Source organism: Trachinotus anak, unplaced genomic scaffold (genome assembly GCF_046630095.1).
Source record: "Trachinotus anak isolate AG129_WGS33_773 ecotype Australia unplaced genomic scaffold, CSIRO_AGI_Tana_v1 ptg000018l, whole genome shotgun sequence".
NCBI lineage: Eukaryota > Metazoa > Chordata > Actinopteri > Carangiformes > Carangidae > Trachinotus > Trachinotus anak.
The window spans coordinates 7,141,853-7,161,804 of NW_027273869.1; the positions used below are offsets into that span (position 1 = coordinate 7,141,853).

The 19,952-nt window shown below is 40.1% G+C and overlaps 1 protein-coding gene and 1 long non-coding RNA gene across 2 annotated transcripts; one reads left to right on the plus strand and one right to left on the minus strand.

Annotated features, from left to right (window-relative positions):
- Nucleotides 1-364: 364 nt before the first annotated feature.
- On the minus strand, nt 365-19,358 carry LOC139635399 (mucin-2-like). The gene is made up of 43 exons (XM_071502715.1): nt 19,018-19,358; nt 18,120-18,164; nt 17,545-17,770; nt 16,882-17,011; nt 16,678-16,741; nt 16,318-16,400; nt 15,906-16,101; nt 15,570-15,695; nt 15,358-15,478; nt 15,115-15,250; nt 14,949-15,026; nt 14,775-14,844; nt 14,535-14,672; nt 14,284-14,433; nt 14,034-14,128; nt 13,800-13,932; nt 13,249-13,492; nt 13,068-13,108; nt 12,606-12,694; nt 12,134-12,288; nt 11,907-12,045; nt 11,171-11,275; nt 10,750-10,944; nt 10,539-10,611; nt 10,285-10,454; nt 9,821-9,977; nt 9,363-9,473; nt 9,062-9,203; nt 8,924-8,952; nt 6,533-8,740; nt 5,733-5,974; nt 5,393-5,579; nt 4,010-4,238; nt 3,467-3,639; nt 3,208-3,277; nt 2,967-3,076; nt 2,845-2,876; nt 2,607-2,760; nt 1,950-1,987; nt 1,698-1,805; nt 1,391-1,430; nt 910-1,018; nt 365-687 (listed from the first exon to the last, which is right to left on the minus strand). Exons 1-43 carry the CDS (start codon nt 19,064-19,066, stop codon nt 519-521), a joined length of 7,359 nt encoding a protein of 2,452 aa, XP_071358816.1. The 5' UTR covers nt 19,067-19,358; the 3' UTR covers nt 365-518.
- LOC139635400 (uncharacterized) lies at nt 14,315-16,302 on the plus strand. The gene is made up of 3 exons (XR_011694199.1): nt 14,315-14,361; nt 14,521-14,679; nt 16,034-16,302. It is a non-coding gene; the product is annotated as an uncharacterized lncRNA (long non-coding RNA).
- Nucleotides 19,359-19,952: the final 594 nt, after the last annotated feature.

Below are 19,952 nucleotides of genomic sequence, written 5' to 3' on the forward strand. Positions count from 1 at the left end.
ATCAGACTTGTTAGACAGAGAATGTTTAGTGAAAATAATGAATGTTTCTTCCATAGAAAGTACTTTCATAGAAAAGTAAAGTTTCTGGATTATTTAGAGCAATGAGAATATTTCAAAACCTGCTCAAATGAAACCACAAGACCCTGCTTGGCTAAAATATAACCATTATTGAGAAGCTATTTTTTTTGTCATTCGAATGGAACAACCTTTTAACCTCGAGAGGACAGGTCATTGGCACAGAAGTGATCAAAGACAGAGCAATGTGGCTGCCAACAGGGTGGAAAAGTGAGAGTAAATTAAATTACTTCATAAAGTTGAACTTACTGCACTGAAAAAAGATACACATTGCAAACTTTGGCAATTAGTTAATGATTCACTTTATTTGATGGAAAACAGATTCAGTAATTGTTTTAAATAGAGAGGGAAAAAACATCAATTTTCAATTAACAATCTATTACATTTAAACACATTAGGTTTTGATTTGGGAATTATTTATTCTTGGCTTTGGTCTGTGCTGTTCAGCGTAGTATACCACAGCTTCTGCACTCACAGCTGGTGATATGCTTGTAGGCATAGTTTCTGGAAGTGAGGTCGGAGCAGTGCAGGATCACTGATCTCCTCTCGGAGCTCCGCTCCTGACAGGATCTGCTCTTCTGCTCCACCTGTAGGTCACCGCGTAACACCACCCTGATGCCGTGAAGCAAGGGGGGAGGAGAGGAAGGGAAGGAAGAAGGACGGGGGAGAACGAGGGAGATATATGTGTTCATGTAAACTTAATTAGACTTAATCAGGAGCGAATAATCACACAGCTCCTGCTGAGTCCTCATTATAGACACTATTAACAGACCTGAGAATGAGTTAACTGGCTGTGTCACTATTTATATTGACGAGTAATAGATTTCTTCTCACCTGGGCTGAGACACACAGTGGCCCTGACACACAGGTATCTCTATGAAGGTGGTACAGTTGTCTATGGTGATGTTGAAGCTGGACACCTTAGGAGCACAGCTCTGATTACCTAGAGTTGAAGGAGATATATTACAGAAGGTAAAGATTAAATTTTTAAAGAGTCATGGCTGTTAATTTGTACAGTTTGGATGAGCAGCCTCTAATAGTCTAATAGGACCATTTACATGCACAACGTCATGGTTAAGACAAGGTTAGTGTATTGTTTGGGTAATGTTATGATAGCTCTGAAAAATCTTGCTGTAGGCTGAGTTGTCAATATTTGTCCCATTTATTGGCTTTTGAATGCAGAGGTGCCCCATATTAATTGAAACTATATGATCTGAGACACTGAAATAAAAAATAAAAAAAACAAAAAGTGCTCATGACCTTCTCAACAACTGAGCAGTTATTACTGACAGCAAGTTATTGGGTCTTAACTTACATGTGAAGCAGCAGTGCTGGTTATCCCAAATCCTGTCCTCCTGGAGAACAAAGCCACAAGATTCATCGTCAAAGAATAATTCATTGTGATGTGAATGAAGTGTATCAACTTTGGAAGTGTATTGTCTGAAATCTTAAAGTCACAATAAAATGAAAAATGACCATATATATTTGTTTCATTTATATAAAACAGGTGTATTCTGACATGAAAAGCTAGCATTGCTGTGCAGTGCAGTTCTCACACTAGTATAAAGCTTAAAGGATGTTAGATTTATTAGCTGAAAGAGGAGAGGAGGGATATGCAGTACCTCAGGACAGTTTTCTCTGGGACAGACTCTAGTCTCAGTCTGAACACCCTCTTTGCTGCAGCTGAACGACACGCAGGGATGGGCAGCATCTTTCCATGTGTCTCCCACCTACACACACAAAGATGCTATCATCACAGTATAAACACAATGTATTGATTCACTTCAATCCAAAAATCAAATTCTGATCTTTAAGGGAGACAAATAAATTTCTTTATCTTATACCTATATTAATGTGAGGTCCACACAACATACCTTGTATGTCTTTTCATTATAACTGCAGTTCTTCTCAACTGAAAAATAACAGTGTCCAGGTACAATAGGATAAATATGTATTCATATTCATGTGAGGAAAATAAAAGTCTCTGAGATATTTAAAGGTGCTATATGTAAATATTTCAGTTTAAAACCTTCCACAATTGTCTAAAATTATCACCAGAATGTGAAGAAATGACAGTTTTGACATCATGTCAAAGATGTTTATGCATTATGTTGCAGCGATTTCTACTGAAGTTAGCTTGCTAACCAGTTGCCCTATAATAACCACATTGTACCTCAAGAGGTGATAATGAGTCACTGTAGCATCCAGTCTGCCCTCAGACCAACATAACAGGATGAAGAAGCAGCACCGCCCAGAGGGAAAGAAACCATATTTGGCAGCAAAGAAAATAAGTGATAGAAATGAAGCAAATCAAGAGTTTACATTGGCATTGCTTTCCACTGCTGGAAAGCAATGGCACTGGACAGCTCCTGGTGAGTAAAGGAATGAATCTGATGCTGAACTCACAACATTTCTTCTAGACTCGTAAGTAAACCATATTAATGCTAAAGTTGGCTATTTAGCGATAGCAAAAACTTACATATGGCACCTTTAAACCACCATTTAAAATATGATGAAATGCCATTGCTTACCACAAGTCATATCACCACAGCAAGAGGTGTTTACCAAAACAGCAGTGGGGCCACAGACCGGAGCTGGCTTAGGGGGTTTTGGAAAACACTCCTCTGAACGAGTCTGCTTGTTACATGTACACAGGTTACAGTTGGACTGCCACACATCACCAGGCTGGAAGACAGGTATAGAAATACATTTTAAATCAAGAGTTAGAAATTTCATTATTTTTTACATTGATGAGACAAATATTCTTACTCCTTTTGGCTCTCCAAGTGGTCCTTTACAGTCTGTGGGGAAAAAAAGGAAAGGAACTCACAATTTTTCTGTGTAAGATTTCAATCAAAAATCTTGTCCCCCTCATAGACCATGTTACTCACAGGGACAGTCAGACACACAGCTGTTTGAGTGATTTCCTGCCCTGAACTTGCCGCTGGGACAGAAACAACCTGTAGTTTTTTTTTCTAAGGAGGCCCCTGAATGTTGCACTCTGTGTAGCCAAAGCAAAGGAAAGGTGAGGATAGAAATGATGAACATCCTGACAATCTTGACTATTCTGGATTTAGTAGGATGTGAAAAAAACGTGTGAAGACATTATTTGTAAAAGTAAAGTCTTCAAACCCTCCATAGCAGAAGTCATCCATCTTCGTATTACATTCTCTGTAAACCATTCCTTTTGGACATGTCACATCTGAAACATGAACAAGGACAAGCCTATTAATTTAACATCAGTTTACTACACAATTTATCAACAACATTTTAAACCGAAACATCATCACAGTCAGATTCATAAAACAGTGTGCAATTACTTTAAAACAATACTTCATCCCTGGTTTGATTGACTTTGCATTATATCTCAGTAAAAACAATAAATACATACTACAGCTTCCATTAGTCAGTTGTCTCCACTCAATGCAGATACCAGCACTCTTGCATTCCTCAGCAGCTTGTTCTAGAGAAGAGCAAGGACTGCCTTTGTTCCCGCATGAATCAAACTCACAGTTCTTCTTTGTAAGATTCAGATTCACATACTCCCTGCAATTTGAAAAGGCTCTGAGGAAACAGGATAGATTAGATGTTTAGTCAACAGAAACCACTGATTAAAAGAAAAACCACAGACACTGCATACAGACAAAACCAGCTAAAATGTTGCACATGGTTGCTTGGATGTTGTTAGGGTGTTATGGATTATGGCCTGGGCCTTAGTAGCTAGAGTGTATGAGATGTTAAGCTATGATGACTCTGGGTGGTTGCTTCTGCTGCAAAAGTGCAATAGTTCTTAATTAAAGTAAAATCATTGTGCCTCACTTTTATGACATATACTGTAGTTTGATCATAGTACACATTTACCAGCAAACACACTTATTAGCAATTTTATTACCCATTCGCTTATGAGGAGTGTGTTTTAGTGTGTGGAGCTTACGGGTGGTCTAGCAGCTCACACAATGGGCTCATAGGGCAGGTGGTGGTGGCTACGGGTGTGTTAGTGGGTACTGGAGTTGGCCCAGGATGACAGGGTACATCCCTTGGTGCAGAAATACAGGCTGGCTTCAGAGGGTCTGCGTATACCCAGTCATAGGCTGTCTTATCACAGCAGCTGTTGTCCTCGATCTGCCCCCCTCTACGGATGCATGATTCACCACCACATACACCTGGGAAGAAGATGGAGAGGTGAGGTCGATGAAGAAAACTTGTGATCTGATATCTAATGCACATTTTAATGGACATAAACACCCATCCCAAGGACTGACCGCATTAAACAGTCAGAATACCAGCTTTGTAGTTTCACTATCTTAATATTTTTGACATTATATGACACTCTAGTTTTTAGTAGCTTCTTGTCTGAGAGGAACTGCATACATTTTTTATATTAACATTAGATCAAAAGACTCAAATGTACTAACTCTATGCACAGCTTTAGCCACTTTAAGCAGATGTTGCTTAAATGGGAAGATTGTAGCTGACTCCTCCCACCCTGGACACAAACTCTTTGAGACACTCCCCTCTGGCAGGAGGCTGCGGTCCTTCAGGACCAAAACCTCTCGCCACAAAAATAGCTTCTTCCCATCTGCTATTAGCCTCATCAACAAGGCTAGAGAGCCCCACTGTTGCTGATCAATTGCACCAATCACCAGAAAAAATTCCTTGTATGTGAAAGCATACTTGGCAATAAAACTGATTCTGATTCTGATTCTGATTCTGATTCTGATGTTTTTGGTTCTTGTACCCACACATACACTACCAGTAGTAGTAGTATGTAGATATTTCCAGAAAACAGACTCAAAAAAGAAATAGTTCTGCTACTTAAGAACAGAATGCAGCTGGGGGAAAAGGTAGTGAGCTGAAGACCTATTCTGTGATATCTTTGTCAGGGATTGTGGATTAAAAAAAAGCAAGAGAAACTGAAAATAAATTCATCAGGTGGCCAAATACAAAACTCCTGCTATCACTTTCTGTCTGCTGCTGTGTTATATTGTATCGCAGACATGTTTCTTTGGGACTGTTGAGTTTTTCTGCCATCTGGTGTTCAGAAATAGTTTATGCAACATTAAGCAACACATACTGCTGCTTTGATGGCTAAATTACTAGCATGCAAGCTCATTTAGTAAAGCAGCTAACATATTGTCCCTTGTATCATTGTAAGAAAGGATTGACTTGGTACTAAGTGCATAAAAGACTGTGACATTTAGAGGGGTTTTGCCTTACCTAAAAATCCACTCTACACACAAATGCACACTGCTGAAATGGATATGCAGTACAGGATGCACTTAACTACATCTGTGGAGCATTTCAGTCTGTTACCCACCACATTGTCCCTGGGTGTTGTTGAGGAAGTGTTCCATGGCCAGACTGACCACCAGGGTATAAGACGGAGTGAGGGAGACATAAGAGCGGATCTCTGGGAGATAGATTGACACTATGTACCCCGTGGTGTCAAACCTCAACCCATGTTCCTCATATGGTGGCAGTATGGTCACATTGTTCAAAGTAGCCTAAGGCAGATTAGATCATTATCAAACCCACTGTCACAATCATTTTATAGAGTATGGTATTTTAATTCATACTAATTATTATTAGCATCAATATATAAGGATATACTGTATGGTGACATAGTGAAAGTAATATAGAGTTGTATGATATCGTACCTGTACTGCAAACAAATGTGGGACAATACTTAGTGTAGCCATGTTGTTCTGATATTTCAGGATGATGCCTTTAGCACAGGAGCCGTCGAGGCCCGGCACACAGTAGAAGTTGTCCACAATAATAGACAGATTATGTTGTGGTGACTGCTCCTCCACCAGGATGTAGGTGCAGTCATCCAGGAAATCAAAGGTTACACCATCGAAAGAGATGTAATGGGGGTCTCCATACAGCTCACAGCGACCTAGGGAGGATATGGGAAAGGGCAAAATGTGATTTTAGTAGATATGAAAAAAATTGGACACTTGCTTAATTCACTTTTCCCACATCACCATCATATGGTGGAAAATTTCATTCATTTAATGCTTTACATCAAAATCATACATCAGCTTTAGCTGTACTTTGTGTTTATCGAATGTTAGTTTGGTAATACAGTGAACAAAGATGGTGATCATATTAAACATTACCTGCTACACATCAGCATTGTGAGCATGTTAGCATGCTGATGTTAGCATTAAGGTCAAAGCAACAGTGTTCCTACAGCCTCACAGAGCCACTACCTTGGCATAGACTTAGTCTTGTTATGAGTATACAAACATTACTTAATTCAAGGGAAATAGGAGCAAGATAACTTGATACTGTTCAGTGGAGCAGGACTGAAATATCTGCCTAACCACATACAAACAAATATCAACCATAGATGTGTAGAGGAAAATATTACTGTGAAAAATGTAGGGAAAAAGAGGAGGGATAACTAAGGGCGAACAAGAGCAGTGGCAGAGACAGACAAATATACACTTACAGTCACATTTCCATGTTTCACAGCATCCATCTGAGACTTTTACGACTTGACCTCTTGGGCAGCTGGGAACTTTAGGCTCTGGACAACCCACAGGAGTCAACTCTATCTTCCCATTTGTGCAGGTCTTATGGAAACAGTCCTCTGTCCATGTCTCTCCACAAGCCCAGGTTTTCTTTCTCTTCAGATCTGTACACTGATTACACACAGTGGTGTGAGTTGTCGGCTCTGTACCAAATGTGAATGTAGACTGTGTTAAGTCTGTGGTGACTGGAGTTTGATATGTTTCCTCTGTCATTGTACTAGTCATGGTTGGGACTGTCTCTCCTGGTGGTGTCAGATCGGTTGTAGATTCTTTACTAGTGGGCACAGTCATATAGGTTGTTGGTGTCATCACTGTAGATTTATACGTCACTCCATGAGATGTTGTTGATTCTGAGAAGGTGGTAGTAGGTTGAGTGGTTATAGAAGTGGTTTCAGTGGCGATGGTCACTTCAGTTTGACCTGAGGTTTCAGCAGGTGTAGCAGTTGATGCAAAGGTATCTGTTACTTGGGAATTTGTTTTTGGTGTCCACACTGACCCTGTTACGACTGGAACTTCTGTGGTGGATTCAATGGTAGTTGTTATTATTGTAGGTTGTGTTGAGGTAGCAGTTGTCATTGTAGATGTGGTATTTATTGTAGTTGTAGATGATGTGGTGGGGGAGATGGTTGTACCTGCTGTTGTGTAAGTCAGCTCTGTAGGGGTTACTGAAGTTACAGTGGTAGTTGAGGTAGTTGTAGTCGGTGTAGAGGTGGTTGAAGGCATTGTTGACCATGTTTCAGAGGTAGCTGAAGCATTGGTATTGGTTGTCAATGGTGTGGTGGTAGTAGAGGCCGTTGTTGACCATGTTTCAGTGGTGGTTGAGACATTGGCAACAGTCGTCAATGGTGTGGTGGTGTTAGATGCTGTTGTTGACCATGTTTCGGAGGTAGGTGAAACATTAGTAGTGGTTGTCAATGGTGTGGTGGTAGTAAAGGACATTGTTGACCCTGCTTCAGTGGTGGTTGAGACATTGGTAACAGTCGTCAATGGTGTGGTGGTAGTAGAAGCTGTTGTTGACCATGTTTCAGAGGTAGTTGAAACATTGGTAACAGTCATCAATGGTGTGGTGGTAGTAGAAGCTGTTGTTGACCATGTTTCGGAGGTAGGTGAAACATTAGTAGTAGTTGTCAATGGTGTGGTGGTAGTAGAGGACATTGTTGACCCTGCTTCAGTGGTGGTTGAGACATTTGTAACAGTCGTCAATGGTGTGGTGGTAGTAGAAGCTGTTGCTGACCATGTTTCGGAGGTAGGTGAAACATTGGTAGTGGTTGTCAATGGTGTGGTGGTAGTAGAGGCCGTTGTTGACCCTGCTTCAGTGGTGGTTGAGACATTGGTAACAATTGTCAATGGCGTGATGGTAGTAGAAGGCATTGTTGACCATGTTTCAGAGGTAGTTGAAACATTGGTAACAGTCGTCAATGGTGTGGTGGTAGTAGAAGCTGTTGTTGACCATGTTTCGGAGGTAGGTGAAACATTGGTAGTGGTTGTCAATGGTGTGGTGGTAGTAGAGGCCGTTGTTGACCATGTTTCAGTGGTGGTTGAGACATTGGTAACAGTCGTCAATGGTGTTGTGGTAGTAGAAGCTGTTGTTGACCATGTTTCGGAGGTAGGTGAAACATTGGTAGTGATTGTCAATGGTGTGGTGGTAGTAGAGGTGGTTGTTGACCCTGCTTCAGTGGTGGTTGAAACATTGGTAACAATCGTTAATGGCGTGGTGGTAGTAGAAGCTGTTGTTGACCATGTTTCGGAGGTAGGTGAAACATTGGTAGTGGTTGTCAATGGTGTGGTGGTAGTAGAGGCCGTTGTTGACCATGTTTCAGTGGTGGTTGAAACATTGGTAACAGTCGTCAATGGTGTGGTGGTAGTAGAAGCTGTTGTTGACCATGTTTCAGTTGTGGTTGAAACATTGGTGACAGTTGTCAATGGTGTGGTGGTAGTAGAAGGCATTGTTGAAGCTGTTGTTGACCATGTTTCGGAGGTAGGTGAAACATTGGTAGTGGTTGTCAATGGTGTGGTGATAGTGGAGGGCGTTGTTGACCACGTTTCAGCTGTAGTTGAAGCAGATGTGGTTGTTGGGGTAGTGGAAGGCACAGTTCTTTCTGTGGTGGGTGAAGCAGTTGTACTTACTGTAGGGGTGGTGAAAGGTATAATTGTAAGTGCAGGTGCTTTTGGGGTAGAGGTGATAGTAAGCTCTTATGTTTTGACAACTGGTTCTGTAAAGCACTAAAAGATAATCTACAACACATACAGTTTTGAATGGACACCTCTAGTCGTAAATTCAGTGGTAAGTGAATAGAAATCATACTCACGACACTGAATTATTCCATTTTCACAGGGGCTGAATAATGTAAGTCAGAAATATCCAGTCATGAATGTGATAATATTACATAACACTGCATTACACTGTATACATGTAGACAACATTCATTACAAATGACTGATCTTACCACTCAATAGACTGTATCATCACCACTGTCCCAGGCTGAATGATTGTGTCATTGAAAAAACAGGTGCAATTCATCAATGTGGTGCAGTCACCAGTATTTTCATCATAGTATGGTGTATCTTTTGGACATCTGGGGTAGCAGCCTTTTCCAAGGACAAGCATAATGTTTATTTTCGCAGCGTTACAGTTCATGTTAACATTCAGGCATTATTTCAATTTCCAGATTCATCTGAATAAGAATTAAGTTTAGCTGCTACATTTCTACTGCTTCTACTCTACTTCTACTCAGAAAGCCTTGTTACCTTCCAGCTTGTGAGTGAAGTAGTTGCCTTTGCCGCAGGTTAGCGTCTCACCACAGGGCTCATAGTGCCAGCTACACTGGCCCTGCTCATTGTAGTAGTCACAGTAGACCGCTAAGGGTGAAACGATCACAGGTTAAATCATTGCACACTGACTATGCTTTGTGTTTTGTAAATTTCCAATAGTGAACACACTTTTCATCATATGTACTGTTGGCTGAAATGATTGATTACCACACATGTCTAGTATATAAAGTGTCTAAAGCATGTAAAATACTTTTGAATTGTTTGTAATATACAGTATGTGTCAGATTATCTAACTCTTAAGCAAGAAAGTAAACGTAAACAAAAGATCATGTATCTTTCATATTTGTAGCGTAAAGGTTATCTTCCTGTAATAATCTGAAAAAAGAATGAAGTAAAATTAATGTTATGTGGTAAAAAGGGGGGTCTTAACTTACGACACAAATCAGGTGTTCTCCATTTGACACACACATCCTGGTCGCTGCAGGCCTCTGCGTAGGCTGCCACAGCTGTGCAGAACCCCAGGAACTTCCCTTCAAACTCACAGGAGCAGGACTCCTGCACACAGGCATGGTAGTAGGGCTCCGGGTCCACCTGGGGATTGTAGATCATCCGACATAATGGGGCTTTTATCAACATGATTAGGGGCTCAGGAATCTAATAATGTCCATTAATGTAAATAATTACTGTGGGGTAATATAACATAGTAGTTATCGACAATCACACAATCTTTAGTGTTGACTGTTAGCTCTTATGGGTGATTGGCTCATTAATGATGTGAGTTCCTTGTAGACTATATCCTGACCCTCTATGCCACCCTTCTTTCCAAATTTGTAGGTGTCCCTGAATAGAAACCCAGACCCTGAAGTCAATGGCTCACTAAATATGTAGAAATGCATACTTTTAAGTGGCAGTCTTTGAAGATGTTTGCTTTAATTATCATACAGCGCCGCTGGGCCCAGGCTGAGCAGTAGGAGTTGCGCTCACATGGAAAAATCTCAGTGGTCTGATCAGAACAAGGAGGTGTGGCAGCCTTCCAGCTGTTGCCAAAGGTCATAGGACTGGAAACCACTAAAACAGAGATTATTGGGTTATTTTATTTTTTTCTTTTAAGAGGTATTTGGGCGTCTTGAAATAAAGAGAAAATTAATTTACCTGCTGAGCCACTTATCTGTAGGTCATTCATCTCATTGGAGTCAAAATTACCACAGAGGCCACACACTCGGTTCTACAGAAGAGATTATTAAAAAAGTAAATTTAAATAGAATAAAAAGGAAATTGCTATTGATATAATAAACAATTGTACAATATGTGCATTTCAAAAATTCTATCTCATCTTCAGAATCTTTACATCCTCATCACTCACCCTCCAGGCTGGATGCAGCTCTATGGTGATCCTGGTGTGTTTGTCCCAGATGAGAGTTAACCCTCTGCTCGGCACTGAGATTATGATGTAGAGTCCCACGGTGTGTGTGGTGTAAAGTGAAACTTCTTGCAGACTCCAGCCGTTTTGGAGGCGTCTGGTCACCTTCATGTCACTCAGTGTCAGGGTGACCAAGCCCTGGATTGGACAGGGCAGGTACAACACGTAATGCAAGATTGTTTAAACATTTCGATGAGCAAGTTTAATGTATTACTGATATGTAACCAATAACTAATTTATTGACTGATAGATATAATTAAATGGATGAAAGCATAGGAAAAAAGAAAACAAATGAACAGAAGTTATACAGTGACATGGTCAGCAGCTGAGGGTCTTTGTGAAGAGAACTGAAAAGGTCATCCACCTGCAGGTCCAGGACGATGGAGCGAGAGCAGGTCAGTGCCTCATCACAGCAGGGCACACTCTCCACTCTGACAGAGAAGGTGCCGTTTCCATTTCCACAGTAATCCTGAAGTAAAAAGAGCAGAGTTTAAAAAAATAGTATGCAAATTATGACAAACTATAGCCTATATTTTAATAATGCTCTATACTCTGGATTGGGCAGTTGGGTAACGTAACATGCCACTTATTGGGAAGTTTACAAAGCCTCAGCAAAGACATATGTAAACTAGAATTACCGCCATGCGTTTGTACGACTCCATCACTCAGACTAGTTTCACATTACATCCCTGTTTATCCAGAGTCATAAAATATGAACCACTTGTGTGAGATTCTGTCATAATTGCTGTCTGAAGTCTTAAATAATGGCTAAAAAGTGTTTTGATAGGTCACACTGACCTTGACCTTTGACCTTTGACCACTAAAAACGAATGAGTTCGTCCTTGAGTCTAAGTGAACATTGTTACCAAAGTTGAAGAAATAACAGGCATTACAGAGATATAGTGATCACAAGGCCAAAAACTGTGTTTTGTGAGGTGGGACAGAGCTCAGCTGCTTATTTATCCCACATCACAGCAACATAACAAAAAGATATCTGTAGAAAAAATCTGTAATCTTCAAAAATTTGTGTAACATAAACAATACTAATTGACATTGTTTTTTTATGTTTTTGTCACATCTTTACATCAGTTTAGTCTCACCTCTACAAGTGTGTACTGGCAGTGTCCATCAAAGCGGTACCACTTCGAGTCAAAGGTCTGATAGTGTCCATTTCCATACACTTGACACTTCCCAGGACATGGCTCGTCTCTGCAGTGCCACTGACCCTGACCACAAATACTGTGACACAGATATTTCAGCTTATGGATGAATATTCATTCATTCATTTTGAATGGACAAGTAGTAAAGCAGCAGAAGCAGCAGTTACCATGTTTTACAGTTGGTTTTCACACGCTGTCCTGCGCTGAACACTTTGCCACTGTACACACAGGTGCAGTTGTCCAGAGAAACACAGCTTCCAAGGTGATCCTCATACTGGTTGTGTGGGCAGTAACAGCCACTCTCACAGGTCATACTGGCACCCTGGAGATCACACCAAGAGAAAAACTCTTAGCTCAACTATACATTTGACCAATCACAATCAAAGAAACCTGTTTTGGACAAAGTGTAAGTTACAGGGCTGCAATTCAACAACAGAAAGATTTGGTAAAAATAAAATGACAGATTTCAAGAAGAAAGAATATGAACAAGAAATATGTTCCCCTAATGTTCACAAACTGATGAATAGGGTTAGTCTACTCTTATAGATGTGTAGGTGGCTGTTTTCAAATGAAGCTGAATTATGATGATACATGAATAATGACTGGTCATGTACATAAACATATAATCTGTTCACCTACCAGTGGTTTGCTGAGACTGTCACAGGTTTTCTGAGCTGTGTTAACTGGTAACTCTGAGCAGTGAACACAAACCTTCCCATTTCTGCAACCTGATGCAAACAATCATTAAATACACAGAATTTACTAGTGTGCTAATTATATTTCAGACAGTTTGATACAATTTTAACATAAATCTTTTTAGACGGTTGTGTCAATTACGGTTAATGCATTCACTGAGAAAAACACTCAGCTTAAAGACACAATTGTGAAAATTGGTGGTTGTGTCAAAAAAGACAGTGTCACACATAAATGCTTAATTTTTGTAGCTCAAGTTGTGGGAGATGGGCCTGTTTTGCTATTTGATTTTCCTGTATTAGTAAATGAATGCAGTTGACACAACAGAGAAGCTTTGGTTGATTCTCCGAAGATAATAAGGACTGTTAGTTACACAAAATCATTAATGATAAGGGAACATTTATTTACCACAGTCCTTAGAACAGTGCAGTTCTCCATTCTCACAGAGGCTGCAGAAGACACAATGTTGGATTTCAGATACAAAACAAAAACCTTTGGTGACATACATCATCATAGATGTGGTCAACTACAAAATCAAGATGTTAATATGAAAGTTATTTGAGCATTTTAAATGGATTCAAACACTCACCACTGTCGTCCGTCTATAACAACGGGCCCCGGTGGCGTTGTCCCGCCATAGTGGTGACATACACACTCTGCCTTTGGGGTGCAGATGTGTCCTAGGTTCAGGTGAGTTCCTTCTGGACAACCACAGCCCTCCACAGGAGCATCATCCACCCAACAGCGAGGGTCAGGGCCAGACAGGGAACGGCACGTGTGGTTGCAGACCCGCATGTCGTAGGAGAATTCTTGGTTCTTCTGACATGTCAGAGCTGTGAAACAACAATGTGATTAATACACAACCACATTTCGTACTCCTTAAAGTAACTGATGACATAGATTTACTTTTGCTGCTTTATATTTATTGTGCGGTTTCTTACAGGCAATGCAATGCAAACATCCCATAGACATTACTTTTAATCACTGCTGCCAAAATAAAAACAATAAGAAATTGTTGGAGAAGCAATGATCTAATTTAGGCTTTAGGCAGTTGTCATGTGGACAGTTGGGTCAATAGCCCAATGGTAGGTAGGATGAGCTTTGTTGCTATGTTTGCATATTTATGAAAGCTGAACTCACTGCAGTTGGTAGCTTTCCTCCAGTCACCAACTGCAACACCCAGGACAGCGCAGGCTTCAGCATAGCTGCCCAGAGCAACACATAAGCACTGCTGCAGATTGCTGCCACAGTTGCAGGTTCTTTGGATGCAAGCCTGAAAATAATAGTCAGTTTCAGGTTAGCAGGAATCCATCATTGGTGAAAACTTGTTAAGAACTGATTAAGGGTTTGGTTGATGTGTAAAAGTCTTCTTACGGTGTGGAACTGATCCGTTGGGATATGGCTATGGCACTTGGCAAATATCCCAGTTGGGTTGTTCAACACAGAACACTTTTCATCAGCAAAGATTTCTGCATAAAGATAACAGAATATGTTTTCAAAACCATTTGGAAGTAAACTATTTTCCTTGCAGTTGAAGTATTTGTCAAGCTAGCAAGCTAGTGCTTTATTATCTTCATATTCCATATCCACATTTTACAGGTACATTTACATCATTCATTGGTACCATTGTCTGTGTTGCTGCAGGTGCTGGGTATGTTCACTGCACAAGAGCCCACGGTCCAGGACAGAGCAAAAGGTTGTGGTGAGTTCTCGATGATGCCGCTGCTGGTGGTGAAGTCGTCTGTGGTGTCGTTGTTGCTGTTGCCACAAAGACCTGAAAGACAGAGAGACTCTGAGAACACATGCTAATAAAAAATGTCATAATGAAAGTGAATATATTTGACCTGTGAGTTTTTTTTAGACTGAGATGCTAACCTGAGATGATGCCAGTGTGGTTTCTGGGTGGAGTGATGTAGAGCTGAATCTCAGGAGACATCTGGACTTGCATCTTCATACCAAAGGATGTCTGGACTTGGACGTACATGGAGGACTGCCAGAAAACCAGGGCATCGTCTGACAGGTGACAGAGATCGGCAGTTAGATAAGATGGACATCACTTTGTTATATTTCATCCATTTCATCTCTTTTGTCTCTCGTCTCCCAATTTCTTCTTACCAGACTGATGTAGCTCAGTAATCTCCTCCTCTCCCACTTTAACACGGTTGTATGAGAATGTATAAACATCCTACAAATCCCAAAGGACATTTATATTCACTTTTGATGCTCTTTCTTGACATTTGTTTGATAGATTATATGGTTTTGAAGTTAATGCTCAAAGACTGTCTGTACCTGTAAAAGCTGAAGGACAACTGTTTTCAGAGACGTCTCCTTTTGAGAAAACTGAACAGTTACTGTCCAGTTGAGACCCTTGAAAAGGAATTTTAAAGGAGCAGTCAGTGTCACAAAAAGGCAACACATGTTAGTTAATGATAAATGTGTAGTGTGAAAAATGTACCTGTGAAACCACGTATGTACATTTCCCGGGGACGACGTATTGTTTGCCATCAAATGTCGTCACAAACTGTCCTTCAATGAGACATCTGGCTGGGCAGAGGTTTTCAGAGCAACGCCACTTCCCACCCTCACACACACTGAGAGGAGATGTGAGAATGAAATTCAAATTAAGAACTTCACATAGAAGAATTTGCAAATCATGCATATTCTGTTTGTATAATCAGCCTCGTTTCTGCCTCCTCACCACGACTGGCACTTGGTGTTACGTATGTCTCCAGTTAAGTAGCTGCTGCCGGCAAACACACAGGGGCAGCTGGACACATTCACACAGTGGAAGCCATCTGCGTGATCATTAAGCACCGTACCTACACGCAAAGTACAGTACAGCCTTAACAAGCAGCTAAACAACTGAGTCACACAGTGAGGAACTGAGTGATACATTCAGGCAGTGCTCACCCTTCGGGCAGACACAGGAGCTCGTGAGATCCTGGCTGGAGAGTCTGGGGTTTGGGTTGGAGCAGCTGGGAACGTAGGCAGCACCCTGCTCTACGTAAAGCAGGTCTCCTGGACAACTCTGTGAAGCTGCATTCACCCACAGACACAGACACATCACTACACTGCAACTAGAGATGTCAATTTAGTCAAGTCTATGAAATTAATTAATTAATAAATAAAGCAATTGCAGACTACTAATTTGAATTTCTTTCAAAAAGATGACATTCATTTTTAACCTTTTATTTATGGCGGTTTTTTACAGTGGTTTTGACAGTGAATGAATTAAAGATCACCTACTGCATTTGGTTGAAGTTCTCCAGATGTTCCAGATGTAGGTGTCGTTTCCACACTGATGGGCAATTTCTTTGAAGAAAGCACAGCTGATGTATTTGCTGTTTTCATAGCTGTAGATGTTCTCTTCGCAGAGTTGGATATAATGAGGCGTCCTGGCTTGCAGACAATCCAAGGTGTAGGAAAAGAAGAGTCTGCATTCCTGTAATCAGAGAGATCACCTGAACATCTGGGATTTATTTGTGTTTAGTTCTATTTTATGTTTAGACAGCTAAATGAATCGATGACAGAAATGTAAATTTATTTTAAAAAAGTAGAAATTTGACATTTATAGATCAGTACTTTAAAACTTATAAGGAGTGTACATCATCACAACAACCCTTTGGTTGTGAAACAGTGACCGCAGCAGTAAACTTACTGGATTCACAGCAGAGAAAGGATCTCGGGTTTGACACGTGTCCTCATTAAGCACGCTCTCCGTAATCAGCTGCTGCTTGTTGCCTAATTTCATTAAAAAAGTACGTAGTTAGAGCAAACTGAATGTACACAATTGTCAAAATTTGCAAAAAGTGTAAATTTGTATTCTCATTTACATAAAACACAATACAATACAATACAATAAACACTGATGTTTTAAGAACCCTGTAAGAGTTTAACATTTTTCACTACTTCTGCTCCAGCAAACACTATCACAGCCACTGCTGCCACTAGTAGCAGTAGTACTGCTGCTAATGTTAGAACAACTCCAATACAACGACGACTACTACAGCTGTCCTACCTGGAACACTGTGTTTTCCACACAGTCCGGTCATGTCAGTGCTCAGCTTCTGCTCCAGCTCCACCTTAACAACAAGTCATTAGAAAAGCTTCAGTGGGTGTTGGCGATGTGCTCTGCAGGACTATACTTGCTGTAAATATTCCAGTAAATTCTTAATAATGCATATGCGTGCTTTGTTTATATGCAGTAATAGTGTCCCCTCACCCACAGTGTGTCTATTCCTCCAGGTACATTGTGCCAGGTGACAGACAGAGGAAGCAGTGAGCTCCTCAGTTTAGTGTAGATGCCATACTGAAAAATATGCTGGTAGGTGTGGTCGTACGGAAGGGAAACACTGTCCACAAACATAGAGACGCATCAGTACAGAGATCACTCAGTTAAAAAGAAAAAAAAAAGGTCATGAATGAACAATAAATGATAACACTGGTAAAATATTACACTGCCTTCCTGCTCCAAACAGCTTGAAAGTCACTTTACAGATTATAACGACCTCGAGTGATACTGCTATAGTTTGTTTTCAATTAATAATGCACAGTGTCCCAGAGTCAAAGCTAATAATAAACTAACACTGATGCCATTAAGAATGCATAAAGCTGCCAACCACCAGGCTGTGAGGCTGAATGTGATGCCATATGACTGATCTGAAGTGTCTTCGGGCAAAACACCAACCAAATGCTGCCTCACTCTCTCCCTGTAGTTGGTGTGGCTACACTATATAGACTATAATTATTGATCTAAAACAAGTACAGACTCAGAAGATGTGTAATTAGATCAGATTTGCAATAATCATTATCTGGCTTCTCTGTGTGGCTCCAGTTTTCCTGTAATGATAGAGTATCAAGGTGGGTTAGGATTCAGGGGCCAAACCTTTTCTTCTCCACCAGGATGCTTCCATTCTGCAGAACAGTCCTGACTTTGTTGATGATGATCTCGACTTGGACCAGCAGCCCGCCGTCACCTCGCCGTGTGGTGATGTCACATTCAACCCGGTTGTGGGTGAAGCGGGTGAGGGTGAACAGGCAGTTCGACCTCACATAGTAACCTGAGCCGTTGAAAGGCTGGACGACTCCACTGCCGAAGGTCCTGCAAGTGTCTGATCACAGCAAAGGTCATTTTTCTGATTCTTGCTGGGAGTGAATAATGGCTCGTTCACTTTGATTAATTTGTTATTCTAGATCTAGGCTGTGAAATGTTAAAATGTAATCTGTTTTTGTTTTTCTCAGCGTATAATGTAACCAGCAGTACAATCCACAACTCAAAAATCACTAATGAAATGTAGCTGTCACTTAGTTTTGCAGTACCTATTACACCGGAACAATGCAAATCAAATTCTGCTACATAATTATATGTGATTTAGTTTTTATTTTATATTAGCCAATAAACATATTGACCAATTATTATTTTAAGATAAAAATTAAGTGATCAACATTGATTATACTCACATTTCTGATTTTCTGCAGTTGTGACTGATTCACCTGTCCCTAAAACTAGGAGAGAAATACAATAAGAAAAATTAAAACTCTGAATAATAACACAAATACTCAGGATATAGCAGGAATCCTATTATTACACTGGAAATACAGTATTCGATCAAATATATGTGTATAATGCACATAAGTGGTGGAAAAGTAAAGCTAGGAATACTGTAATATAAAAAACTGCAATGGAAAGGTCACTTAAGTGAAAATACAGAAGTGTTAATAGTAAATTCAACTTTAAGTATCAAAAGTAAAGAAAAAAACTGCTTCTATAACCGTTGTACTCCAATATTATATTATTATATCATGTATGATTATGTAGATGGCTGCAATGGAGCTGATTTAAACTATTTCATAAACTGTTGAGGAGTTTCATCTGCAACAGTTTATCATATTTTATAAACTCATCATATGTTTTGTGAATAAAATCTTTAAATTTTGAAACTAAAGCTGCCAAATAAATGTAGTGAAGTCAAAGGGACAATATACAGAGTTTAGTTTAATTCCACCACTCAATGTAACAATGATGCACATTCATTTTCTTACTCCAGTCTGCCAAATGTGATGAAAGGCTTCAACTTATAAAAAGGATAAATCAAAAGGTGGAGTTTAGTATTAATGGAAACAACCATGAAAAACCTCAAGTTGTTTTTTATAGAATATGACAAATTTTAAACTATTGCATCGGCACCTTTTTGCAGTTTATGCTGTTAAAATTTAATTCAGATCAATTTTTTGGTTTTTTTTACTTTTTAATCATTATGAAGTCATTTGATTTTGCAATATCCTTGTCTCATGTCACATTTTCTGCTTTCAAGAATTATTTCATATTCAGATGACTTAATGAAAGATTGTATGGTACCTGAGGCCAGTGAGACGCAGACAGCCAGCATCCATCTCTGTAAGGACATGATGCCTGATGCTCCCTTGCTGCAGGAGAGCAGGTGGAACCAGGAGGTACTGTGCAAACAGCCCACCACTGGGGTTATATATGCAGTATCCACACACACACACACACACACACACACACACACACACACACGCGCAGCCTGAAAGACACTTGAACTTCTTTCTGTGAAATACCAGGAAACAAAAAAACAGATTAAACATTAATCTAAATGGTAATTGGGCAGAAACAAGGAAATGATCACACAATGCTTGAAAACCAGCCTATTTTAAAGCAAGTCCTGCTTATCATGTTACATTTACAGTTAAATTATTTCATGGTAACAACAGTCCCTGTGCTATATACTCCCGTGGGAAATTGTGAGTGTGTTTACGCATGTGTGAAAGACAAAGGAGACCTTGATTTGCAGGAGGTCAGAAAACTTAGCAAAAGAAACCCACACACGAATGGATGCACAAACACAGTCTAAAAGACTCTATGTCAAAACAACTGCTAAAGCAGAGTTTGAAACTTGAGCCTGCTCTCTTATTTCTTTAAACCTCCAGTTTCCTGATACAATAACACCTGGGGGGTATCTGGGGGGTTTTTACATTGGCCTGTTCTTTTCATTATATTTCATTCTCTCAACAAAATGCTGTGAAAAAGTAGGTGACACAGCTAAAGAAAGGCAATATGTCAGTGTCACCTAACTCACCCTGAATGGGTAAACTATTAAGTCCTGTATTATGATTTCATAATACAGGACTTAACAGTGTTTGCCAAAAGAAGAGTTTTGGCAAACACTGTTAAATCAGACAATGTCTTGCAGGTTAAAAGAGGACAACGGACAAATGATAAATGAGGCAAGGTAAGTTGTTCGGGGTGTGTGAACCAGGATGTAGTTAGTTATT

What these genes read in the sequence shown, in the direction of transcription:
- LOC139635399 (XM_071502715.1), bottom strand. Translation starts at nt 19,066, where the DNA reads ATGTCCTTACAGAGATGGATGCTGGCTGTCTGCGTCTCACTGGCCTCA. An exon ending in TGAAACATGGAAATGTGACT is followed by an intron (nt 5,975 to 6,532) that starts GTAAGTGTATAT and finishes TATCCTCCCTAG; the next exon opens with GTCGCTGTGAGCTGTATGGA. An exon ending in CACTTGGAGAGCCAAAAGGA is followed by an intron (nt 2,761 to 2,844) that starts GTAAGAATATTT and finishes CCTGTCTTCCAG; the next exon opens with CCTGGTGATGTGTGGCAGTC.